General features: G+C 48.0%; 1 protein-coding gene across 3 annotated transcripts in view; it reads left to right on the top strand.

Annotated features, from left to right (window-relative positions):
• USP24 (ubiquitin specific peptidase 24) overlaps positions 1 to 19,987 on the top strand; it is a 1,909,144-nt gene that overhangs the window by 1,423,061 nt on the left and 466,096 nt on the right. For all 3 annotated transcript variants that reach the window (XM_086952711.1, XM_086952716.1, XM_086952707.1), the window contains exons 53-54: positions 1,489 to 1,592; positions 17,777 to 17,890. In XM_086952711.1, coding sequence (XP_086808837.1) covers positions 1,489 to 1,592; positions 17,777 to 17,890 — 218 coding nt within the window. The remainder of the gene's footprint in view (positions 1 to 1,488; positions 1,593 to 17,776; positions 17,891 to 19,987) is intronic.

The raw sequence follows: 19,987 nt of genomic DNA, 5'->3' as shown, positions 1-19,987 counted from the left end.
TCCAGGACGCCTCCGGATCACAGGTTATGCATTTGGGGGTTATACCTGTAGAAGGGAAGATGCTTAAGGTTCTTGAACTCGTGATGTGTTAGCTGGCTCTTAGCGATTTGTATTGATCTGACAGATGGACTATTTCTACTAACGCCATATGTTTCGACGTGTACATCACAGTATATCATTGTTGTATAATGGAACGCCTAACAATGTACCGCTATAGTACTGCTTTCTTGATCTTTGTGTATCAAAACTGAAAAATAAAGTAAAAAAAAAATGTACCAGCTTCTTTACATCTGCTCTGTTTTTTTACAGTGCAGGCGGCAATCCGCCTGCCCTTTTGAAGGGGATTAGAGATCCCCTTGCAGGCGGGTGCAGGCAGTGACCGCACCCGCCGGCAAGGGGATGTCTGGGCAGTCCATGTGACTCCCTTTTCCCCTCTCCAGAGCGCTGCTGTCAGGGGGTGCATTCACAGTGCGCCCCCTTAGAGCTTCTTTGCCTCCGCGCCAGCGTCTGTAATATGGCGCAGAGGCAAAGGGATTCCCTCATTTGCATGGGGCATTTTATGTGCGCAGATTCTATTGGTATTACAGAAGGGACTGCGCAAAAGTCTGCGGCCCCTTCAGTAATACCAAAGTGCCCCGGGGGTGCGCGAAGCGGCCGTTGCGCCCCCAGGGCACTTTATGTAATACGCCCATGATGTCTAATCCGCTTTTAGTTTTAAACCTACTTGTAATTTTTGTGACATTTTCAAACAAGAAAGGCCCCCAGGAGAATCAGACCATAGGATGTTTGGATTATTTAGATAATTTACAGGTTATTGATGATGTCTATGTTGAGGTAGCGTTGACTGATTTTGGTGCACTAAGTGATTTTATTGTATACGAAGCTGGCTGTGTTGACCTACGAAAGCAGGTGGCGTTAAAGTATCCCAGTTTGGATATTGTTAAATGTTGGTTTCATGGTAACACTGTTTCATGGGGATAAATGTTTTGTAATTTGAAAGAGCGGAAGAGATTGTAGAAAAATGTAAAAGAACGGGTCAACTTCAAGACCCTGTGCATTGCCCACAGAATAATGCACAATGAAGGCCCCCCCATCCTCAGACCACTTCTGACACAGCACCAGTCAAGTAGACAATTAAGATCTAACTCCTTATCCCTCGCAAACGTCCCCAGAATCTGGAAGGCCAGAACCGGCGGTCTCCTGTTCTCTTACAATGCCCCTAGACTGTGGAACTCCCTCCCACTCTCTCTGAGGCAAGAACACTACCACCTCAGGATCAGGAAGCGACTAAAGACCTTGCTCTTCCCCTAAAATCTCCCCTGATCACTTCTCCCTTGTTTCTCCACCTTGCTGGAGCTTTGATCACTAGCGCTGGGATGCCCTAGGGTAGCTACGCGCTCTATAAATCCCAATCAAAATCAAAAAAATGTATGTATTGATAAACCAGATTTGAAAGTAAGTGATTAAAGTGCAATTGATGTTTTGCAGACCAAGCTGAAACACCCATTCTACCCAACAATGGCGAAACTGAGTTTACAACTTGCAACCCAGTTCCTCTTCCAAACATATCTGCGCACAAAGAAAAAACTAAGGTAAGAATGTGAAATCTATACATGATGCCATGTTGTGGGAGTGCAAATTATAATACCAGGGTCTGATAGCTAACTGCAGGCCTGCTCAACATCAGAAGTGATATTTCTTTTTAGAAGACATGTTATTGTGGTGTAATTTCTTTTTTTTTTTAGCATGTAGCAGGCTACAGAATCAAGGTTTGCAAGGTGAATACAGTCGCTTCCATGGGGCATCCTGCTTGATGTGTATAGGGGCCAACAATCTTGCAAATACTCACACCGGAGGAGGAAGAACCTAGTTGTAAGGCTAGCTAATGCACAATATGACTTATTTACTCCAGAATGTCTTCAGAATTTGAAGTACCATGTAGATTTGCCCATGCTGCTAGTGAAACATAAGTTGATTATATTCTATTGACAGCCACCAGCATGTCAGGAGTGACTCACCCTGTGGCCATTAGAGGTGGAAAAGTGGAAGAGGGATTTTAATTCACCCGTTCGCTCTTTTGTACAATATATATATTTTAACATGCCTACAGTAATATCTGTTTAGCGAGCGGTTATGTCACAGTATAGATTTTATTCATTCTGTTGCACTATGTGTTTCAACAACATTCAAACATTTTTCTTAATATAGTCCATGCTTTGGTACCAGCAGGAGTGGACTCTGGAGACGTACCTTGGCAAAACTTGTTAACTCAAACATGTCAGGGTACTGCTGGCTAGCATTCTTTCTAGCTTATTTATGTTTCAAGCTATTGACATCCAACCACATATGTAAATGATTTTGCTAGGTCTATGCTATACAAATACCTGCCATTAAATGAATGACTCACAATTTAGAGGCTAAGACCTTACTGAGACTGGGAGCCAAAGCCTTCTACATGCTCAGGGCAGTTGGAGTAATCTAGTCACAAAAAGTAAAGGTAAAATAATCCAAGTTTATGTCACTTTCGTGTTTAGGAAAGCTGTTCATGCCCAACATCAAAAAGTTACTAATAATTCTTGTATATACAGATAGTAAAATGACATTTTCATAAAACTCAAAGAAGTGTGGCTCACTGGTTTGAAGCGACAGACCCTGATGCAGAGGTCTGACCCGGGACCAGGGTTCAATTCCCGACACGGCAGAGTCTTGGGCTCAATGTCCACGGACTCGATAATTCTCGCCTCGGTGCCTACTCTAATCATGGGTCCCACTCTGCAACTCTGGGCAATAGCTTGCTTAATCTCCACAACGGCCCCAAAAGCGCTGGGATGCCAGGATTTAACTTGAGGGTGCCCAGTAGGGGGCATCTCACAGGGAAAGCCAGGAAGGGTTCCACAGCGGTATACAGCGCCAGGATGCCTGAAAGGTGATAGTGCGCTTTACAAGTATACATACATTTACATACATTTACATTTACTTCCAGACATGTTCAGAACAGCCTGAAGTTCCAGGAAATGCCCTCAGTGTAGTGAGTGGTGTGTTTAAGTGAACATTTAGCAGTGTGGAAAATTTGGTAATTTTTGCCATTAGGTGACTGAAATTGATCTTTCTATGTACAAATAATAGGGAGATTTTTTAAGAGCCTCATTTAAAATGTCCACAGTGAGATATTTATGGATTCAAGGGTATATCTACCTGAGCATTCTCTAGGATAATGGTCCCTTTTGAGTCCTTTTCTATTAGTAATCCCAATCTGTACTTTGTGTTTATAGTGTATGCTTGTTCGACTAGTACATAATGTTAAGGGACAATGATAAATACTCTTAATGGATACTAATAACTGTAGATTCTTTGTGAAACCTTTCCAGGCACCAGACTGAATACCGTTTTTTTTCTTGTTTTTTTTGGGGGGGGGGGGGAATGAAGTGTTTGTGCCAGATGATACTGGGCGTCTCCAATCACAGATCTTCTAAACAGCACAGGAAGTAGCTTAGTAGATGGAGTATAAGGTGCCACAGGCATTGGAGGTGATGTTTTTTCAGAATTCACATTGAAGGGGTCAGCACCTTACAGTTTACTTTCTTTGTTTTGTTTTGCCAGCTTTCGTTTTTTTTCCATGACAAGGTCTGTTTCAAAGGCTTCCTCTTTATGACCTACAGGAAATATCTCAAAGAAATGTCTAGAATAATCCTGCATTGGAAATGCTTGTGGTTCCTTGGAAAAGCACACAGTAGTGTTGGGTGACACATCCTCGTATGCACCACAGAAGCATTCGGGAAACAAAGGCTAAGATTTTCATGGGGTTTCTGAAAGGAGAGAAAAGTATTTAAATCACCCCGTAAATCTTGGACTCCCTTGAACTTTGCTGATCAGATAGCTACTTGTCCTTTGTTGCTATCTGTCCCCAAGCGCTATTGTCTAGATTCCATGTTGAAGGCAGATTCACAGTTTTGCAGATTTGTGCATCAGAACTTCTTTTCAGAGCCTACTAATTCAGCTGAACTACTTCTACAAATTGCCGAGATTGGTTCACGTAAGTAGTCTGTGGGAAAGAGTATCCTTTAGATTAACTAATTCCTTATATTCTGTAATATTTGTTAGAGTAAATATGTAGATGCGGAAGAGTATCATCTCTCTCCGATAGCTGATGGTGTGATTAATTGTCTTTTATCCTCTATATTTTTCACTTCTTACTTTAGCCCTCGAAATACTTTTGTAAGCTTCTGCGGGGTGCTGAAAAATGTGATGCACCTGTCAGCAGCGATGCCCATGGCACCTGTAATTGCACAGATTATCTCACTTCTTCTAGAGCCATGCAGATCTACGTCTGGAGTCGTACAGCACCAATTTGCACTGGCCTAATATTGGTATGAAAATCTCATAGTTAATAGGGCCACACATTAATACAAAAAGTATTACAGAAAGGTGATTATCTGATTGACTTTTAGCTGCAGAATCCTTACCTTTGAAGTTCCCCGGCATCAGACTGGATTAGGCAAATTTTTTGTTAGAATTACTCCTGTGCGCTGGTAGTTGGTGGCGTCCGTCTCCACGTGCTTCGTCCACGCCAGAAGTAACGTCCACGGCACTTATATAGATGCCACCTAGGCGCACTGACTTCAGTAGTTTTTTTTCCGCGCCGGCCAGCACTGATCCAGAGAAGAGCTATTCCTTCAGTTTGTTTAACTGGAATTTTTCAACTTTTAGCAACTGTTTTTGAGTTTGTTTTCCTCCTGGTGTGGCAGGGATGTCCTCCAGGAAAGTCGGCTTCAAGCTCTGCTGAGCCTGTCATTGACCTATGATGGATCTGCATCTTGTACGCCTGTGGTGTCTCAACCATGATCCGAAGTCTTGCTCAACTGCTGCGCCATGAATCCTAAGGCCTTGCAGAAGGGGTCCCTCATGCTCATGGCGTCTCGGTGAGTAACGCTGTGACACTCCTGCTCGAGGGGAAGGTCCGTTGAGCTGTCTCGAGTCCAAGTACCTCATCGCACTCCAAATCCTCGGGACATTCGAGTAAGTCTTGACACGAGAAAGAGAAGTCAAATAGGTCTTTGAATTTCCTCGGCCGGCGAGATGAAGGAGCGTCGTCATTCAAGAACTGGCTCTGCGGTAGAACTGTGCCTTGATATTGAGGACTAAAGAACAGAATTATGTAATAGCAGAAAAACATCCTATAAAAAGAAAAACCCATATAGATGCAGTCATTAAATCAAAAAAAAATTCTGGGCCACAATTTCAGTGACCGGTACAGTTTCATTGATGGATACAGTGTGGCGGATCATCACCTGGATAATAGACAGTTCACCATATACCCAGTTTTCTGATTTATTAACTGTATGTACAATGATACTAGATTTGTGAGCAAAACAAATGTGTTAAATACTAAATCAATTCTTTTATCTCATGGATTTGCTCAGAATCAGCATTGGCACAGTTAATTCAAATGCTATATCATTTCTCAGTATTTACAATAAGAGCTACAATCTGGGTTGGCGGCCTATCAATTTCCGTTCTGATGGATACTTTTACTGCAGTTTCTTAACCTTTTGAATTCCACCCCAGGATTTTGACTAGAGCTGGACATTTTTGCTGCAGTAAGTTTTTCACAGCAATAGATACCAGACCATGGTTACCCCAGATTTTTTGCCTAGTGTTTAGCTGGTTTTCGACTTAGTTGGCCTGGGATCCTGCTAATCGGGGCCCCGGGTTATCTGCTCTCACTTTAAAATGGACTCCATGTACCCTAGATGCATCTCCAGTTGGATATTGGTCACCTTATGAGCCCCTGTACAGTGTACTATAGGTACCCAGGGCATAGGTGCATCCAAGGGCTACCAGGGGCTGCAGCATGTATTATGCCACCCCTGGCTGGCCACCTAAATTGACACAACTGGCTGATCACTCAGCTGAGGCAAGGGCGTGTAATCACCCCTTGCTTAGGTATAGCATCCCTATACCTACCTTATATATAGACACATAGTAACCTATAAGTCACTCCTACGGCAGGCTTTAACAGTCCTGGAGGCAGAGTGCTTGGTTATTTGTGAGATGGTGCTCTAGCATGAGCTGTGTAGGAAGGTGGATATCTGACTATGGTTGCCCCCAACTTTGTGCCTGGTGTTTTGCTGGTTTTTCGACTTAGTTGACCTGGGACCCTGCTATTCAGGGCCCCAGGCCCACTGCTCTCTCTGTAAAATGGATTCCATGTACCTTAGGTACATATCTAATTGGATACTGAGTCACCTTATCAGTCCCTGTACAGTGTACCTTAGGTACCCAGGGCATAGGTGTACCCAGGGCCACCAGGGGCTGAAGCATGTATTATGCCACCCCTGGCTGGCCATCCAAAACTGACACAACTGGCTGCACGACAGCTGGGGCAAGGTGGTGTAATCATCCTTTGCTTTAGATATAGTATTCCTATATCTCACCCTAAAATGGACACATAGATTCCTATCAGTCACACCTATGGCAGGCCTTATCAATCCTGAAGGCAGAGTGCTTGGAATTATGTGAGATGGTGCTCTGGCATGAGCTGAGCCCGTTTGCAGCTTGCAGAACCAAGTCCTAATAGCTGTTCCATGATAACGCGTACCATATACTCTTAAGTGCGTTATAATCCTTGCGGTTATTTGCTACCTTTGGTATCGCTTTATCAAAACATGTCGAGTAAGGTGTCATACGAATTGGAATACTAACCCATCGCCAATTCTGGTGACGGGGTTAGCATTCCACCCTTCTACATGGACACGACATGTATGTAACTGTGAACCCCGGTTACAGTTAACTCGAGCCTCAGCATCACAAAATGGATGCTGCCACCACAGACACAAGTCTGACCTCCTGCTGCTGGGAGTCCTTCCAGCGAGGCGAGCTTGGACAAAGGGTTTCCTGTCAGGGGCCGTGCTAGCACCATCCCAGACAGGGTTTTGTGTATCCCAGGTAGGCAGGGCTGAGAGGAAGGTGACTGCAAGTGGCACCCCGGTGCTCACTGTCCATATGCCGGCTCAAACCAGTTCCAGGGGCACCCCAGCCCCTGAGCTGGGGAAAGTCCGGACAAGGGAGAGGGGTGTAACCACCCCCCTCCTGGTCCCACTCATGGGCAGGACCTAGTCGCGTGCCAGCCCCTTTTCTTAGAATAAAGGTAGGAGCGGGCCCCCTTCCCAAATTAGATAATCTTGAAAAAGGGGGTGGGGTCGCACACCACTCACTCACCAGCGGGATCGCCCCTAAGGACTATGGTCAGTGTAGTTCTGTATTCCGCGATGTATCTTTCTTCGCCATCCCTGGACACGTGTTTCGGGGTATTTACCCCTCATCAGCAGGGAATAGGCCATCTTCTTATCTTCTGGGGTTGCCGGTGGCTGCCAAATATTGCCAGGTCTAGTACCACACAGGCGCGCGGGTGCGGGGTCCCAGGCTCGTCAGCCCGCTAAATATTTCAAAAAGGGGGTGGGGTCGCACACCACTCACTCACCAGCGGGATCGCCCCTAAGGACTATGGTCAGTGTAGTTCTGTATTCCGCGATGTATCTTTCTTCGCCATCCCTGGACACGTGTTTCGGGGTATTTACCCCTCATCAGCAGGGAATAGGCCATCTTCTTATCTTCTGGGGTTGCCGGTGGCTGCCAAATATTGCCAGGTCTAGTACCACACAGGCGCGCGGGTGCGGGGTCCCAGGCTCGTCAGCCCGCTAAATATTTCAAAAAGGGGGTGGGGTCGCACACCACTCACTCACCAGCGGGATCGCCCCTAAGGACTATGGTCAGTGTAGTTCTGTATTCCGCGATGTATCTTTCTTCGCCATCCCTGGACACGTGTTTCGGGGTATTTACCCCTCATCAGCAGGGAATAGGCCATCTTCTTATCTTCTGGGGTTGCCGGTGGCTGCCAAATATTGCCAGGTCTAGTACCACACAGGCGCGCGGGTGCGGGGTCCCTCGAGCTGTCGGGCTGACGAGCCTGGGACCCCGCACCTGCGCGCCTGTGTGGTACTAGACCTGGCAATACTTGGCAGCCACCGGCAACCCCAGAAGATAAGAAGATGGCCTATTCCCTGCTGATGAGGGGTAAATACCCCGAAACACGTGTCCAGGGATGGCGAAGAAGGATACATTGCGGAATACTAAACTACACTGACCATAGTCCTTAGGGGCGATCCCGCTGGTGAGTGAGTGGTGTGCGACCCCACCCCCTTTTGAAATGTTTAAAGCTCCCTCGAGCTGTCGGGCTGACGAGCCTGGGACCCCGCACCTGCGCGCCTGTGTGGTACTAGACCTGGCAATACTTGGCAGCCACCGGCAACCCCAGAAGATAAGAAGATGGCCTATTCCCTGCTGATGAGGGGTAAATACCCCGAAACACGTGTCCAGGGATGGCGAAGAAGGATACATTGCGGAATACTAAACTACACTGACCATAGTCCTTAGGGGCGATCCCGCTGGTGAGTGAGTGGTGTGCGACCCCACCCCCTTTTGAAATGTTTAAAGCTCCCTCGAGCTGTCGGGCTGACGAGCCTGGGACCCCGCACCTGCGCGCCTGTGTGGTACTAGACCTGGCAATACTTGGCAGCCACCGGCAACCCCAGAAGATAAGAAGATGGCCTATTCCCTGCTGATGAGGGGTAAATACCCCGAAACACGTGTCCAGGGATGGCGAAGAAGGATACATTGCGGAATACTAAACTACACTGACCATAGTCCTTAGGGGCGATCCCGCTGGTGAGTGAGTGGTGTGCGACCCCACCCCCTTTTGAAATGTTTAAAGCTCCCTCGAGCTGTCGGGCTGACGAGCCTGGGACCCCGCACCTGCGCGCCTGTGTGGTACTAGACCTGGCAATACTTGGCAGCCACCGGCAACCCCAGAAGATAAGAAGATGGCCTATTCCCTGCTGATGAGGGGTAAATACCCCGAAACACGTGTCCAGGGATGGCGAAGAAGGATACATTGCGGAATACTAAACTACACTGACCATAGTCCTTAGGGGCGATCCCGCTGGTGAGTGAGTGGTGTGCGACCCCACCCCCTTTAGATAATCTTGAATCTTGAACGACTTTCCACGAAAGAAACTCTTGATTTTCTTTGAAGACTCTCCCTTGTGGCTAAGGAGTAGCCACCCTGCACCGCAGGCACCACCTAAGCATCGCGGTTTACTTCACGTCCATCCTCCGGATCAAGACTGACCAGCTCGACGAGACCCGGATTCCCTGGCATCTCTGACCTCTACCTGCATCATCAGCCCAGCTGAGATTCGTGGGTGTGACGAGACCTGAGGGACCGGCCATCTTCTAAACCTGCACGACGCTTAACCAGCACGACCGCCGAGGGATCCTCGAGTGAGTGCACTGGGGTTTGAGAAGCCCCAACCCAGAGCAGCTCCAGCACCGAAGTCCAGCCCCCCAGCATCCACGAGATCTGCGTGGGGCCCTTCTGCCCTTTGCTGCTTGCCACGTTGTCCGGTCACTTGCCCGTTGGCTAGTGGCCCTCCTGACGATGTACCACGACGTTCTCACCGCTGGTCTGGTTGCTCCAGACTGGCCCTTGCTCCCTTCCAAAAGAGGAGCACCCCGGACCCTCCTGGTCCACTCCAGACGCCATCTTGACTCCACTGCGTGGGCTTGCCTTTGCCAAGGCTTGTTGCTCCAATTCTGGTTCCAGCATCGCCGACAGCAGAGACCCTCGTGGGACAGCTCGCACCTCCAGCCTGGTCGCTGACAACGCCTCCTTGCCTGTGGCTGCAGAGTCCAGCGTCGCCCACTCACCTGATCGCGGTGACCTCATCCGGTGCCATCCTGGTGCCCACACAATCACTAGCTAGTGATTAAGAACTGAGTCCCCTCTGCTTTCAGGTCGTCTCCATCACCGATCCAGGTTTGGATCACACCGAACATCTTCACTGGTCGCCTGCCAGCAACTTCTTCTTTCAGGCTCCATAGACTACAACGAGGATTCCCGACGTCTTTTGAACCCTATGCAGCCGCAGCCCCTGGGCTAGGTAACCCGAGCATTTCAGTGCTCCAACGCATGTTCACTATCCAAGTGTCCAGATCCTTTTTCGTTTTAAGTCTACCTAGTCGGATTCGTCCGAAAACAGTGACTTTAGAAATACTAGCCTCCCTAGACCTTGTCCCGCATCCTGCGTGAGAGTGCACACACTGCACCCGATCTCCCTAGGCCTCCTGCTCCTAACCTTAGGGTTCAGTAGTGTAGTCCTAGCGATCCTGAAGCCTCTGGATCTTGTTACATACCTGCTAGTATTTCGCATTCCACTTTTAGTGTATATGGTTTTTCGTACCCCTCGGGCATTTGTGTAAATTGTGCAACTTGAAGTATTTTCGTAAGAGTTTTGTATTGTGCTTAGCTCCCTGACTCATAAAGAGTTCAGGGTAGACTTGTTATAAATAAATATCCTTTATTTTCATAACAACTTGTGTGGTGTCCTTTCACTTGGTGTTCAAGGGGTATATGTGACGGTAAAACAGCTGGCTTAACACGCCCTCTAGAGTTTAGCCTGAAGACTGCTTTTGTCCACGCTACTTGGATAGCTGGTCTATAAGGTTGACTTACAACCAATCATCAATAAGGGTCGTTTGGTATGATACACAGTGATCACTAGAATAGTGAGCACTATATATCAGGCCAACTTCTCACAAGCTGAGCCTGTCTTCAGCTTTCGGAACCATGTCCTTATAGCTTTTCTATGATATTGCCATACCATTTACTCTTAAGTGCATTATAACCCTCGCGGTTAATGCTAACTTTGGTTTGGCTTTATCCAAACATGTCGTGTAAGGTGTCATACGCTTTGGAATACTACCCCCTCGCCAATTCTGGCGACGGGGGTAGCATTCCACCCTTCTAGAGGGAGAAGACATGTTGAATCCAACGATCCCTGTTAAAGTTAACCAGAGCCCCAGCATCACAAAATGGATGCTGCTGCCACAGACACAAGTCTGACCTCCTGCTGCTGGGAATCCTTCCAGTCACAGAGGTTTGGACAATAGGTTTCCTCCTGGGGAGGTGCGAGCACCACCCCAGACAGGACGATGTGTATTGGGACAGGGAGGGCGGAATAGATTGAGACACTGCCTGGAGCACACTAGGTGCTCCATGCATACCCCAGTTCAAACTGGTTGCTGGGGCACTTCAGCCCCAGCTCTGGCGCGAAACTGGACAAAGGAAAGTGGGTGTAACCACCCCCCTTCCTGGTCCCACCTACAGGAGGGACCTAGAAATTAAACCAGCCCCCATTATTTGTATAAAGGTAGGAGCTGACCCAGGAGACTTTAGATTAATCCTGGAATCGACTTGAGACGAAACTATGGACCCTTCGACATTCACCTGAGCTGAAGACTGAAGAATCTCCCTTGTGGCCAAGGAGTGACCACCCGGGGCAACCAGGCACCATCCAGCAACTCAGCGGCTTGCTTTGTCCCCGTTCCCGCCGGAACCCGAGCACAGAGCCTGACAAGACCTCGACTCCCGGACCTCTCTGACCCCACTGCACGACTCCAGCACAGCTGAGTCCCGTGGAAGGCGTCGGAACCCGTGGAACCAGGCAACTTGGAAAGTCTTCAACTTGCTAACAGCGCAGCTCCTGAGGCCTCCTCGAAGCTGTGCACTAGGGACTGAGACCGAGACTGAGATCTGCACCGAAGACCAGCCCTCCACACTCCACGAGATCTGCGTGGGGCCCTTCTGCTTGTGTTCTGCTCGACACGTTGTCCGGTTGCTGGCCCGTTAGCTAGTAGCCCTGTGGCGACGATCCTCTTGAAAATCCATTGCTGGTCTGGTTGCTCCAGACTGGCCCTTGCTTCCCTGAAGAGGTAAAGTACCTCAGACCCTCCTGGTCTGCACCAGAAGCCTTTTGTGTATCCTGCGTGGGTTGCCTTTGCTTAGGCTTGTTGGCTCCGATCTTGAAGCCGACCCCTCCATCTGCGAGAACCTTCGTGGGACAGCTCCTCTTCAGCACCTGGTCATACTCGACGCCTCCTGGTCCGCGTGGCTGCAAAGACAAGCTTCACCCCAGCACCTGATTGCTCCTCGACAACGTCTGGTTCCTTCCTGGTTCCACCCGGTCACTGGCTAGTGACCTAGGCTCTGTCCCCTCTGCTTTCAGGTCTTCTTCAACTCCGATCCACCCTTGGATCCACCCGGACATCTTTCTCCTGGTCGGCTGCAGCATCTTTCTTCACAGGCTCCATAGATTTCAACGGCGAAACCCTACACAAATTCACACCTATGCACCCGCAGCCCGTGGGTGAGGTAACGCGAGTACTTCGATGCTCCTGTAGGGATTGACTATCCTAGTGTCTAGTTTTGTTAGTTGTGTAATCCTAGTTAGACCGGAAGTGTCCTAAATCTTCCTTTTTACGTTCCCATTGACTTTCTATTGACTCTCGCGTGAGTGTACTGACACTGCATGCGCCGCCTGTGGGCCACCTACTCCTAACATAAGGGTCAGATAGTGTAGCCCCAGCGATTCCCTAGGCCCTAGGACTTCTCCTTTCCCGAGTCGTGGTTCATATACCACTTACTTAGTATATGGTAAATTGTGCTTGTGAGAAGTTGGCCTGATATATGATGCTCACTAGTTCTAGTGATCATCTTGTATCAGTCCAAACAACCCTTATGGTGATTGGTTGTAAGTCAGCCTTATAGACCAGTTATCCTAATGGTAGCATGGACAAAAGCAGTCTTTAGGCTAAACTCTTTTGGCATGTGAAGCCAGCTGTTTTACCACATATAACCCCTTGAATACCAAGTGAAAGGACACCACACAGGTTGTTATGAAAATAAACAAGTATTTATTAACTAACATACACCTCTGAACTCTTTGAGGTCAGAGGGCTAAGCACATGACAAACTCTTAGGAAAAAAACGTTTAAGTTGCACGATTTACAATGGTGCCCTAGGGGCACGACAAACCATATACTAGAAACAATGGAATGCGAGGAAAGAATATACTGTAAGGAGATCCAGAGGCTGGACTACGCTACCAACTAGGTAAGTAAGGAGCAGGAGGCCCACGGGACTCACGTGCAGAGTGGAAACTCTCACGAGAGGTGCGTGCCAACGTCTATGGATGCTACAGTTTAAAGAGTTACGGATTCCGGACGAACCCGGCTGGATGGAGGAAAAACAACAGTTGACCTGGACACTAGGATAGTGAACACTTACTTCAGCACCTGAAGCATTAGTTACCTAACCCACAGGCTGCGGGTGCATAGGGCTGAAGTGGTGTCGGGTTTGCTGCGTTGATCCTGATGAAGCCTGAAACAAGTAGTTGCTGGCAGGCAGCCAGATGGAGGAGTCCGGTGGTTCAAGGGATGGAACTAGGAAGAAGAAGTCCTGAAAGGGAAGGGGACAGAGTCTCGGTCACTAGCCAGTGACGGTGCTGGAACCAGGAGGGAACCAGATGCTGTCGCCGCGATCAGGTGGAAGAAGGGACGCTTCTCTCTGTAGCTGCGCGGACCAGGAGCTGTTCTTCACGACCAGGCTGGAGGCACGAGCTGTCCCACGTAGTCTGCTGCTGTTGGCGGTGTTGGATCGTCGATCTGGTCAACAGGCCTTGGCAAGTGCAAGCCACGCGGTGGAGCAAAGATGGCGTCTGGTGCGGACCAGGAGGGTCCGGGGTGCCTCACTTTTACAAGTAAGCAAGGGCCAGTCTGGGGGACCAGACCAGCAGTGTTGAAATCTTCGGGTCGTCGTCTCAGAGGTTGCTAGCCAGCGGGCAAGTGACCAGACAACAGGAAAAGCAGCAACCAGGCAAAAGGGTCCCACGCAGATCACGTGGATGCTGGGGGGCTGGTCTTTGATGCAGGAGCTCCGTCGGTGTGGGGCTTTTCAGACCCCAGTGCACTCACTCGAGGATCCCTCGGCGGTCGTGCTGGAAGCGCTGTGCAGGTTTCTTCAAGATGGCCGTCTCCAAGTTGCTCGTCGCACCCACGGGTCCCAGCTGTGCTGTGGATGTGGGTAGAGGTCAGAGGAGTCTGGAGGTCCGGGTCTCGTCGAGCTGGGTCGTCTGGTTCCAGGAAGGAAGGACTTGCAGCAAACCGCACAGGAGCTTGATGATGCCCCCAGTGCACTCACTCGAGGATCCCTCGGCGGTCGTGCTGGAAGCGCTGTGCAGGTTTCTTCAAGATGGCCGTCTCCAAGTTGCTCGTCGCACCCACGGGTCCCAGCTGTGCTGTGGATGTGGGTAGAGGTCAGAGGAGTCTGGAGGTCCGGGTCTCGTCGAGCTGGGTCGTCTGGTTCCAGGAAGGAAGGACTTGCAGCAAACCGCACAGGAGCTTGATGATGCCTGCAGAGCAGGATGGTCACTCCCTGACCATAGGGGAGATTCTTCAGTCTTCTGATATTCAGGAGGGCGAAGGTCAAGAGTTCTTTGTGGAAGTTGTCAAGATTAATCTAATCTGGAATGGGGCCAGCTCCTACCTTTATACAGCTAAAGGGGGCTGCACTACAACTAGATCCCTCCTTGGGTGGGACCAGGAAGGGGGGTGGTTACACCCCCTTTCCTTTGTCCGGTCTTGCGCTAGCTCTGGGGCTGGAGTGCCCCAGGAACTGGTTCAGACCGGTGTATGCACAGGGACACCTTATGTGCCCCAGGCATGTCTCATTCCTTTCAGCCCTTTCCTACCTAATACACAAAGTCCTGTCTGGGGTGGTGCTAGCACCTCCCAAGGCAGGAAACTCTTTGTCCAAGCCTCCCTCGCTGGAAGGACTCCCAGCAGCAGGAGGTCAGACTTGTGTCTGTGGTGGCAGCATCCTTTGTGATGCTGAGGCTCGGGTTAACTTTAACCGGGGTTCACAGTTACATACATGTCGTGTCCCTCTAGAAGGGTGGAATGCTACCCCCGTCGCCAGAATTGGCGAGGGGGTAGTATTCCAATTCGTATGACACCTTACTCTACATGTTTTGATAATGCTATGCCAAAGTTAGCATTTGACCGCGAGGTTCATAATTCACTTAAGAGTATATGGTACAGCGTTATCATGGAACAGCTATTAGGACTTGGTTCCGCAAGCGTGGGTGCTACCCGTCTGTATAGATCTTTAGTTGTCCTGATGAAATTGTAGTATTGAATGTACCACTTGTATTTTACAATTTTTTATGTTTTACAACACATTTTTGTCTGTCTGTTGCATTGTGCAGGTCACAATAGATTGTATTATTAGTTGAAATTTTAATTGTTTCTTCGTAATTGTATGATGTATAAATGTAAACTGTTTTTATTTCTGTTACTTTAATAAATTGATGTGTACCTTATGTTTAGAATTGTATTAGTTCATGATTTTATCGTTGGTTGCTTTAAAGCTAAGTTTTAGCTTATCCTGTATATATCTCAAGGGAACTAGTCTAATTTCTTTGTGTTAAATGGCCAGTCTAGTCCTCTTTGTTGGGACTGTGGTTCTGTTGGCTGCGGCCAGCCCTCCTTGACTGTTTGTATTTGCTTTGGGTTTTCTGCACCATGCTGGCTCTGGAATTGGGCATTCTGTGTTTTTCCTCTGTGGCTGCTTGGTAAGCCTTCTGCAGAGTTTTTGCTGCAGATCTTTTCTGTTGTCCTCTGCTGCGGAAGCTTTTTCCTAAGAGGTTCCCTTGTCTTGGGACGTGACCTGCCCTAGACAGGGTAATGGTGGCTGTTATATAGCCCTGTTATGTGCTGGGGACGCCTGTGGGCTTCTGCTCTCGGTAGCGTATTAGTATATTGCAGATGCAATCTTCTTGCTGATGTCTTGGACTAGCTTAAGTTCCGCCCCAGGGTGTTCTTCTCTGGGTTTGCTGCGCTGTTTTGCCTGGTCTGGCCTGCTGTCCGTGGCCTGGCGTTATGGTCCTGTCCCGTCCCACTTCTTTTTGGGCCGTGTGAGCTGTCTCCTCACTGGGGCGTATCCGGACTCTTCTTCTTCGTCTTCCTGCTCTCTGTCTTCGGCTGGAGTCAGTCCTGCTCTTGGTGCTTCGTTCTGTGGTGTCCTCTGAGTCTGGGGAAACTTGCCGGTGCTGGCCTATTGTTTTCTATACGCCGTTGTGCCTTCTTGGGGCTTTAGCTGGACTGTCATCCTGCCTTGTCCGCTTCTTCCAGTGGGCCTTGCACCCGGTTCTACCCCTTCTCCTTGTGGGAGAAGTTGGTCCCTGACGTCTTGTTCCTTTTCCGGGCGTAGTCCGTCCCTGCGGGCTGTTGAACGGTTCTTCCTGGTTGACTTTTAGTTACGCTTTTAGGCTTCTGCCTGTTTATTGCTGGCAACGCCGTTCTGTCTGGGATTGGCTTGTCTCTGCCTATTCTCCTTGGAGTCTTTAGGTTCCTCTTCTCCTTTGGGGCTCCTCTTCCTGGCCTTGACCGGAGCTTTGTTGCCTTGTATGGGCGTGGGGTGATTGGCCTCCTTTCGCCTGGTCTTGCTCCTCCTGCTGGGTGAAAAACAGGCTGCCTCTTCTTTCTTTTTTCCACGTCCCTTTTGGGGTTGGTTGTCTTCTGCTGGCGGGTGTTCCCCTTGCCTGGGGGGACGGGGCTCCTCGTCCTGTCTTGGGACTCGGCCCCTGTTGGACCCTCTATTATGACCCGGCGGGTGGGGTCCTCTTGCAGACCCTCCTTCCACTTGGGTATGGCTAGGGTATCTATTCTATGTGAAGTAATGTGCAGCTAGTAGTCTATCAAATGCACGAGTTACTTACCTATGGTAACGATGTATCGACGATTCTAGCCGCAGATTCCTTCACGGCCCGCCCTTCCTCCCCGTTCTGCAAGGGCTTTTGGCTTAGTCTTTTGCACTTGCCCCCCTATGGGTGGCTGTGCCTTCTATGAGTACACTCTTTCCCTCTTTCTGACAGGATGTCCCTCCTGTTTAATTGTTCCTTTACTCCCCATTTGGCACATTGGAGGATAGGTTTGTGGGTGCTTCTGTGCCCTTATGTTCTGGTGGCTCCAGGTTGGGGCCTACCTTCCACCCCACCCCCTCCCATCTCTCCCTCCTCCCTTTATTACTGGGGTTCTGGGCCCTCTGCTGTCCTCTGGGTTGGGGTCTCTTGGCTGTGCCTCTGTCCTTGGTTCCATTGTGGGGGTTGCCACATTCTGTGGTGGGGCTGTCTTGGAGTTTTGTTGTTCCTTGTCTGTCCCTGACTGGTTCCCCGCTCGTTTTTGGTTGGGGTTGTAGTCCTGCCACATGTTATCATGACATTTTTACATGTGTCCTTTGTCTCCGGGGGGGGGCTATCTCTGTACTGCAGGGTTTCTGCTCAGGGCTAGACTCTGCTCTTTATTCTTTCCCTGCCTTTGGGTACTGCGGTACCTGGCACTGCTCTTTATGGTGGTGTTCCTCATTATTCCTTTTCTGTTCTTTCGCACACTGTTCCTATAATCTCACAGTTTGTGATCTCACTGATGTCACATGCGCGGACAACACCTGGGCGGAGTTGCGTGATACCGTCCCCCCAGTGCGCAGGGTGCTGGAAAAAAAAATCCGGATCCAGTCTCACGCCTGGGAATAATTTTACATGAAGAAATCTGTGGCTAGAATTGTCTCTACCAGATACATTGTTACCGAAGGTAAGTAACTCGTACATCAAGCTGCAAAAAGCATTTTCCTGGAGGTAGCCAGCTGACCAGTGGCAACTGGACCTGGACTTTACCCTGCTTTTGGTTTCTGCCTGACACCCTGTAAGCCTGCAAGTGCTTCCCCTGAAGTCATGGAGACCCTAGAATTATACATCTGTGCTTGATTTTCAAAAACAATTCCATACTTTTATCTCCCATAGCTTGTAACTCTTTTTTGTTCCAGGCTTGACACTGAAGAATGGATTGCTACCATTGAAGCATTACTGTGTAAAAGTTTTGAAGCTTGTCAGTGGCTGGTGGAATATTTTATTGAATCGGAGGGGAGAGAACTTGTCAAGTAAGTGTTTTATATTCTATTTCAGAAGTACTTCTTATTTTTGCAATATGTGTTTTATATTCTATTTCAGAAGTACCTCTTAACTTTGCAGATAATGTGCATATTTTATGTCGCATAATGATAGTTCTATCCTGTATCTTATATTGATTTGGTTAAGAGTAGATTCACAGAATGTCCCTATTTCACCACGTTCTCATTAGCTATTGTGGTTTACAGTAGGGCAAGAGTATAGCACTTACATGTGGAAACTGCTCAGCAGTGTGTGATGGTGCTATGATATTCATCCAGCAAAACATTTGTAATGAATACTCAGTCAAGTAGATTTCTTGTCTTCAGAAATGTTTTAAGATATCAGATTGGAGCCGGACATTTCTAGTTCTGATATCTAGGACCCAGAGTAACTTCCATAGCAAAGCTACCTGTATTTACTCCGTGCATGTATCACTCTTGATTAATTTAGAGGTTTGTACCTGAGTTGTCAGATTGATTTTTATGTGCCACAGATTTTAATGTCAAGACTTTAAGCACTGTTGGGATTTTAGGCACCACATATCTGTTGTTGGCCCTAGCAAGTGTTGAATGTAGTCTTTGAGCTGAAACCAAGTTGGCAGGGAATGCCCAGACGTGGGTCCCTTGCTCACTTTGCCACTGGATTAAAGATAGCCTTGCTGATGAGGGTTATGAACCCGAAACAGGTCTCAGGATGCTTGTTTCCGGTCCAGGGGAGACATGGCTTGGCAGTTCGGGCTGGACTATTCCCATGAGTCACAGGGTCAGACTGATTTGCATATGGCCATGTCTGAACTGGGGTGGTGGAGTGAGCTAAAGAATGATGATGGATTAAGCCCAGATCTGTTTACTGGGGGTGAGTGTTTGATTTACTCTAACGCTACGTCCATCATCCTCTTTGGTATCGCTATGATATTCACCCAGCAAAACATTTATAATGTAGAATACTCAGTCAAGTAGATTTCTTGTCTTCAGAAATGTTTTAAGATATCAGATTGGAGCCGGACATTTTTAGTTCTGATATCTAGGACCCAGAGTAACTTCCCTAGCAAAGCTACCTGTATTTACTCCGTGCAAGTATCACTCTTGATTAATTTAGAGGTTTGTATCTGAGTTATCAGATTGATTTTTATGTGCCACAGATTTTAATGTCAAGACTGCATTTAAGCATTTAGGCACCACATATCTGTCGTTGGCCCTAACAAGTGTTGAATGTAGTGTTTGAGCTCAAACCATGTCTTGAGGGTCTCTTGGAGTTTGCACTGTAAAGTTTATTAGGGAATAGGCGGCTAAAGTTAGCTCTACACCAATCACAGTTTAAATGTGGGTCTTGTTGCGGCTCTTCTCAGTGGAGCCGCCACAGCAATGCAGACGTCATTTTTGTCCCTATTACACCATTGAGAACATTTTAGACAATTCATAATCTTTCATTGTCCTAAAAAGTTGAGGAAGGGTTCCAAAATCAAAGACCTGTTTGTCTTTACATTTACTTTTCCTGTCAGTATTTAACTCTTCTTTCACTAAACATACAAGAGAAGATAAAGGTAAGATTCCCTTGTACAATTATTTCCCAGTTTGAGGACTTTTCTTGAATCGCAATCTCTTCCCTATGAGCAAATCTTTCTCACTCCTTTTGCTCTGCATAATGGCCCTCTACTCAAAGGTTACCGTTGTCTATGCTGTCTGCTTCTTCAAGCTGTTTTCTGTCTCTGACCCTGCTAAGCCTAACGCTGTGATCCATTTTGTCAGAGCAAACTAAGCAATGAGGATATCCACGGCTAAATTTCTTAGTAGGTTTAATTCCAATTTTTAATCTGACATTTTTTTCTTGAAGTTTATGAACAGTTCTGACATGGATAAGTACTCTGAATCAGACTTAATGCTTTTACCTTACCTAACATTATAACTGGACCTTCAGAATGCAAACCAAAATACCCCTTTGAAACCATGTTCTGGACGAGTTGGTTACGTTTTTCTGTTGTTTACACTAAGTGAAAAAGCCAGCTGAGACTATATACACTGATTTATGTGCTACTGACAGTTGGGACATAATAAAGGAGCTCTCCTGTCTGCATGTATATTTGTATG

The sequence above is a fragment of the Lissotriton vulgaris genome, chromosome 1_1 (assembly GCF_964263255.1).
Source record: "Lissotriton vulgaris chromosome 1_1, aLisVul1.2, whole genome shotgun sequence".
In the NCBI taxonomy this organism is placed as follows: domain Eukaryota; kingdom Metazoa; phylum Chordata; class Amphibia; order Caudata; family Salamandridae; genus Lissotriton; species Lissotriton vulgaris.
This window is presented reverse-complemented; position numbering and strand designations above follow the sequence as displayed.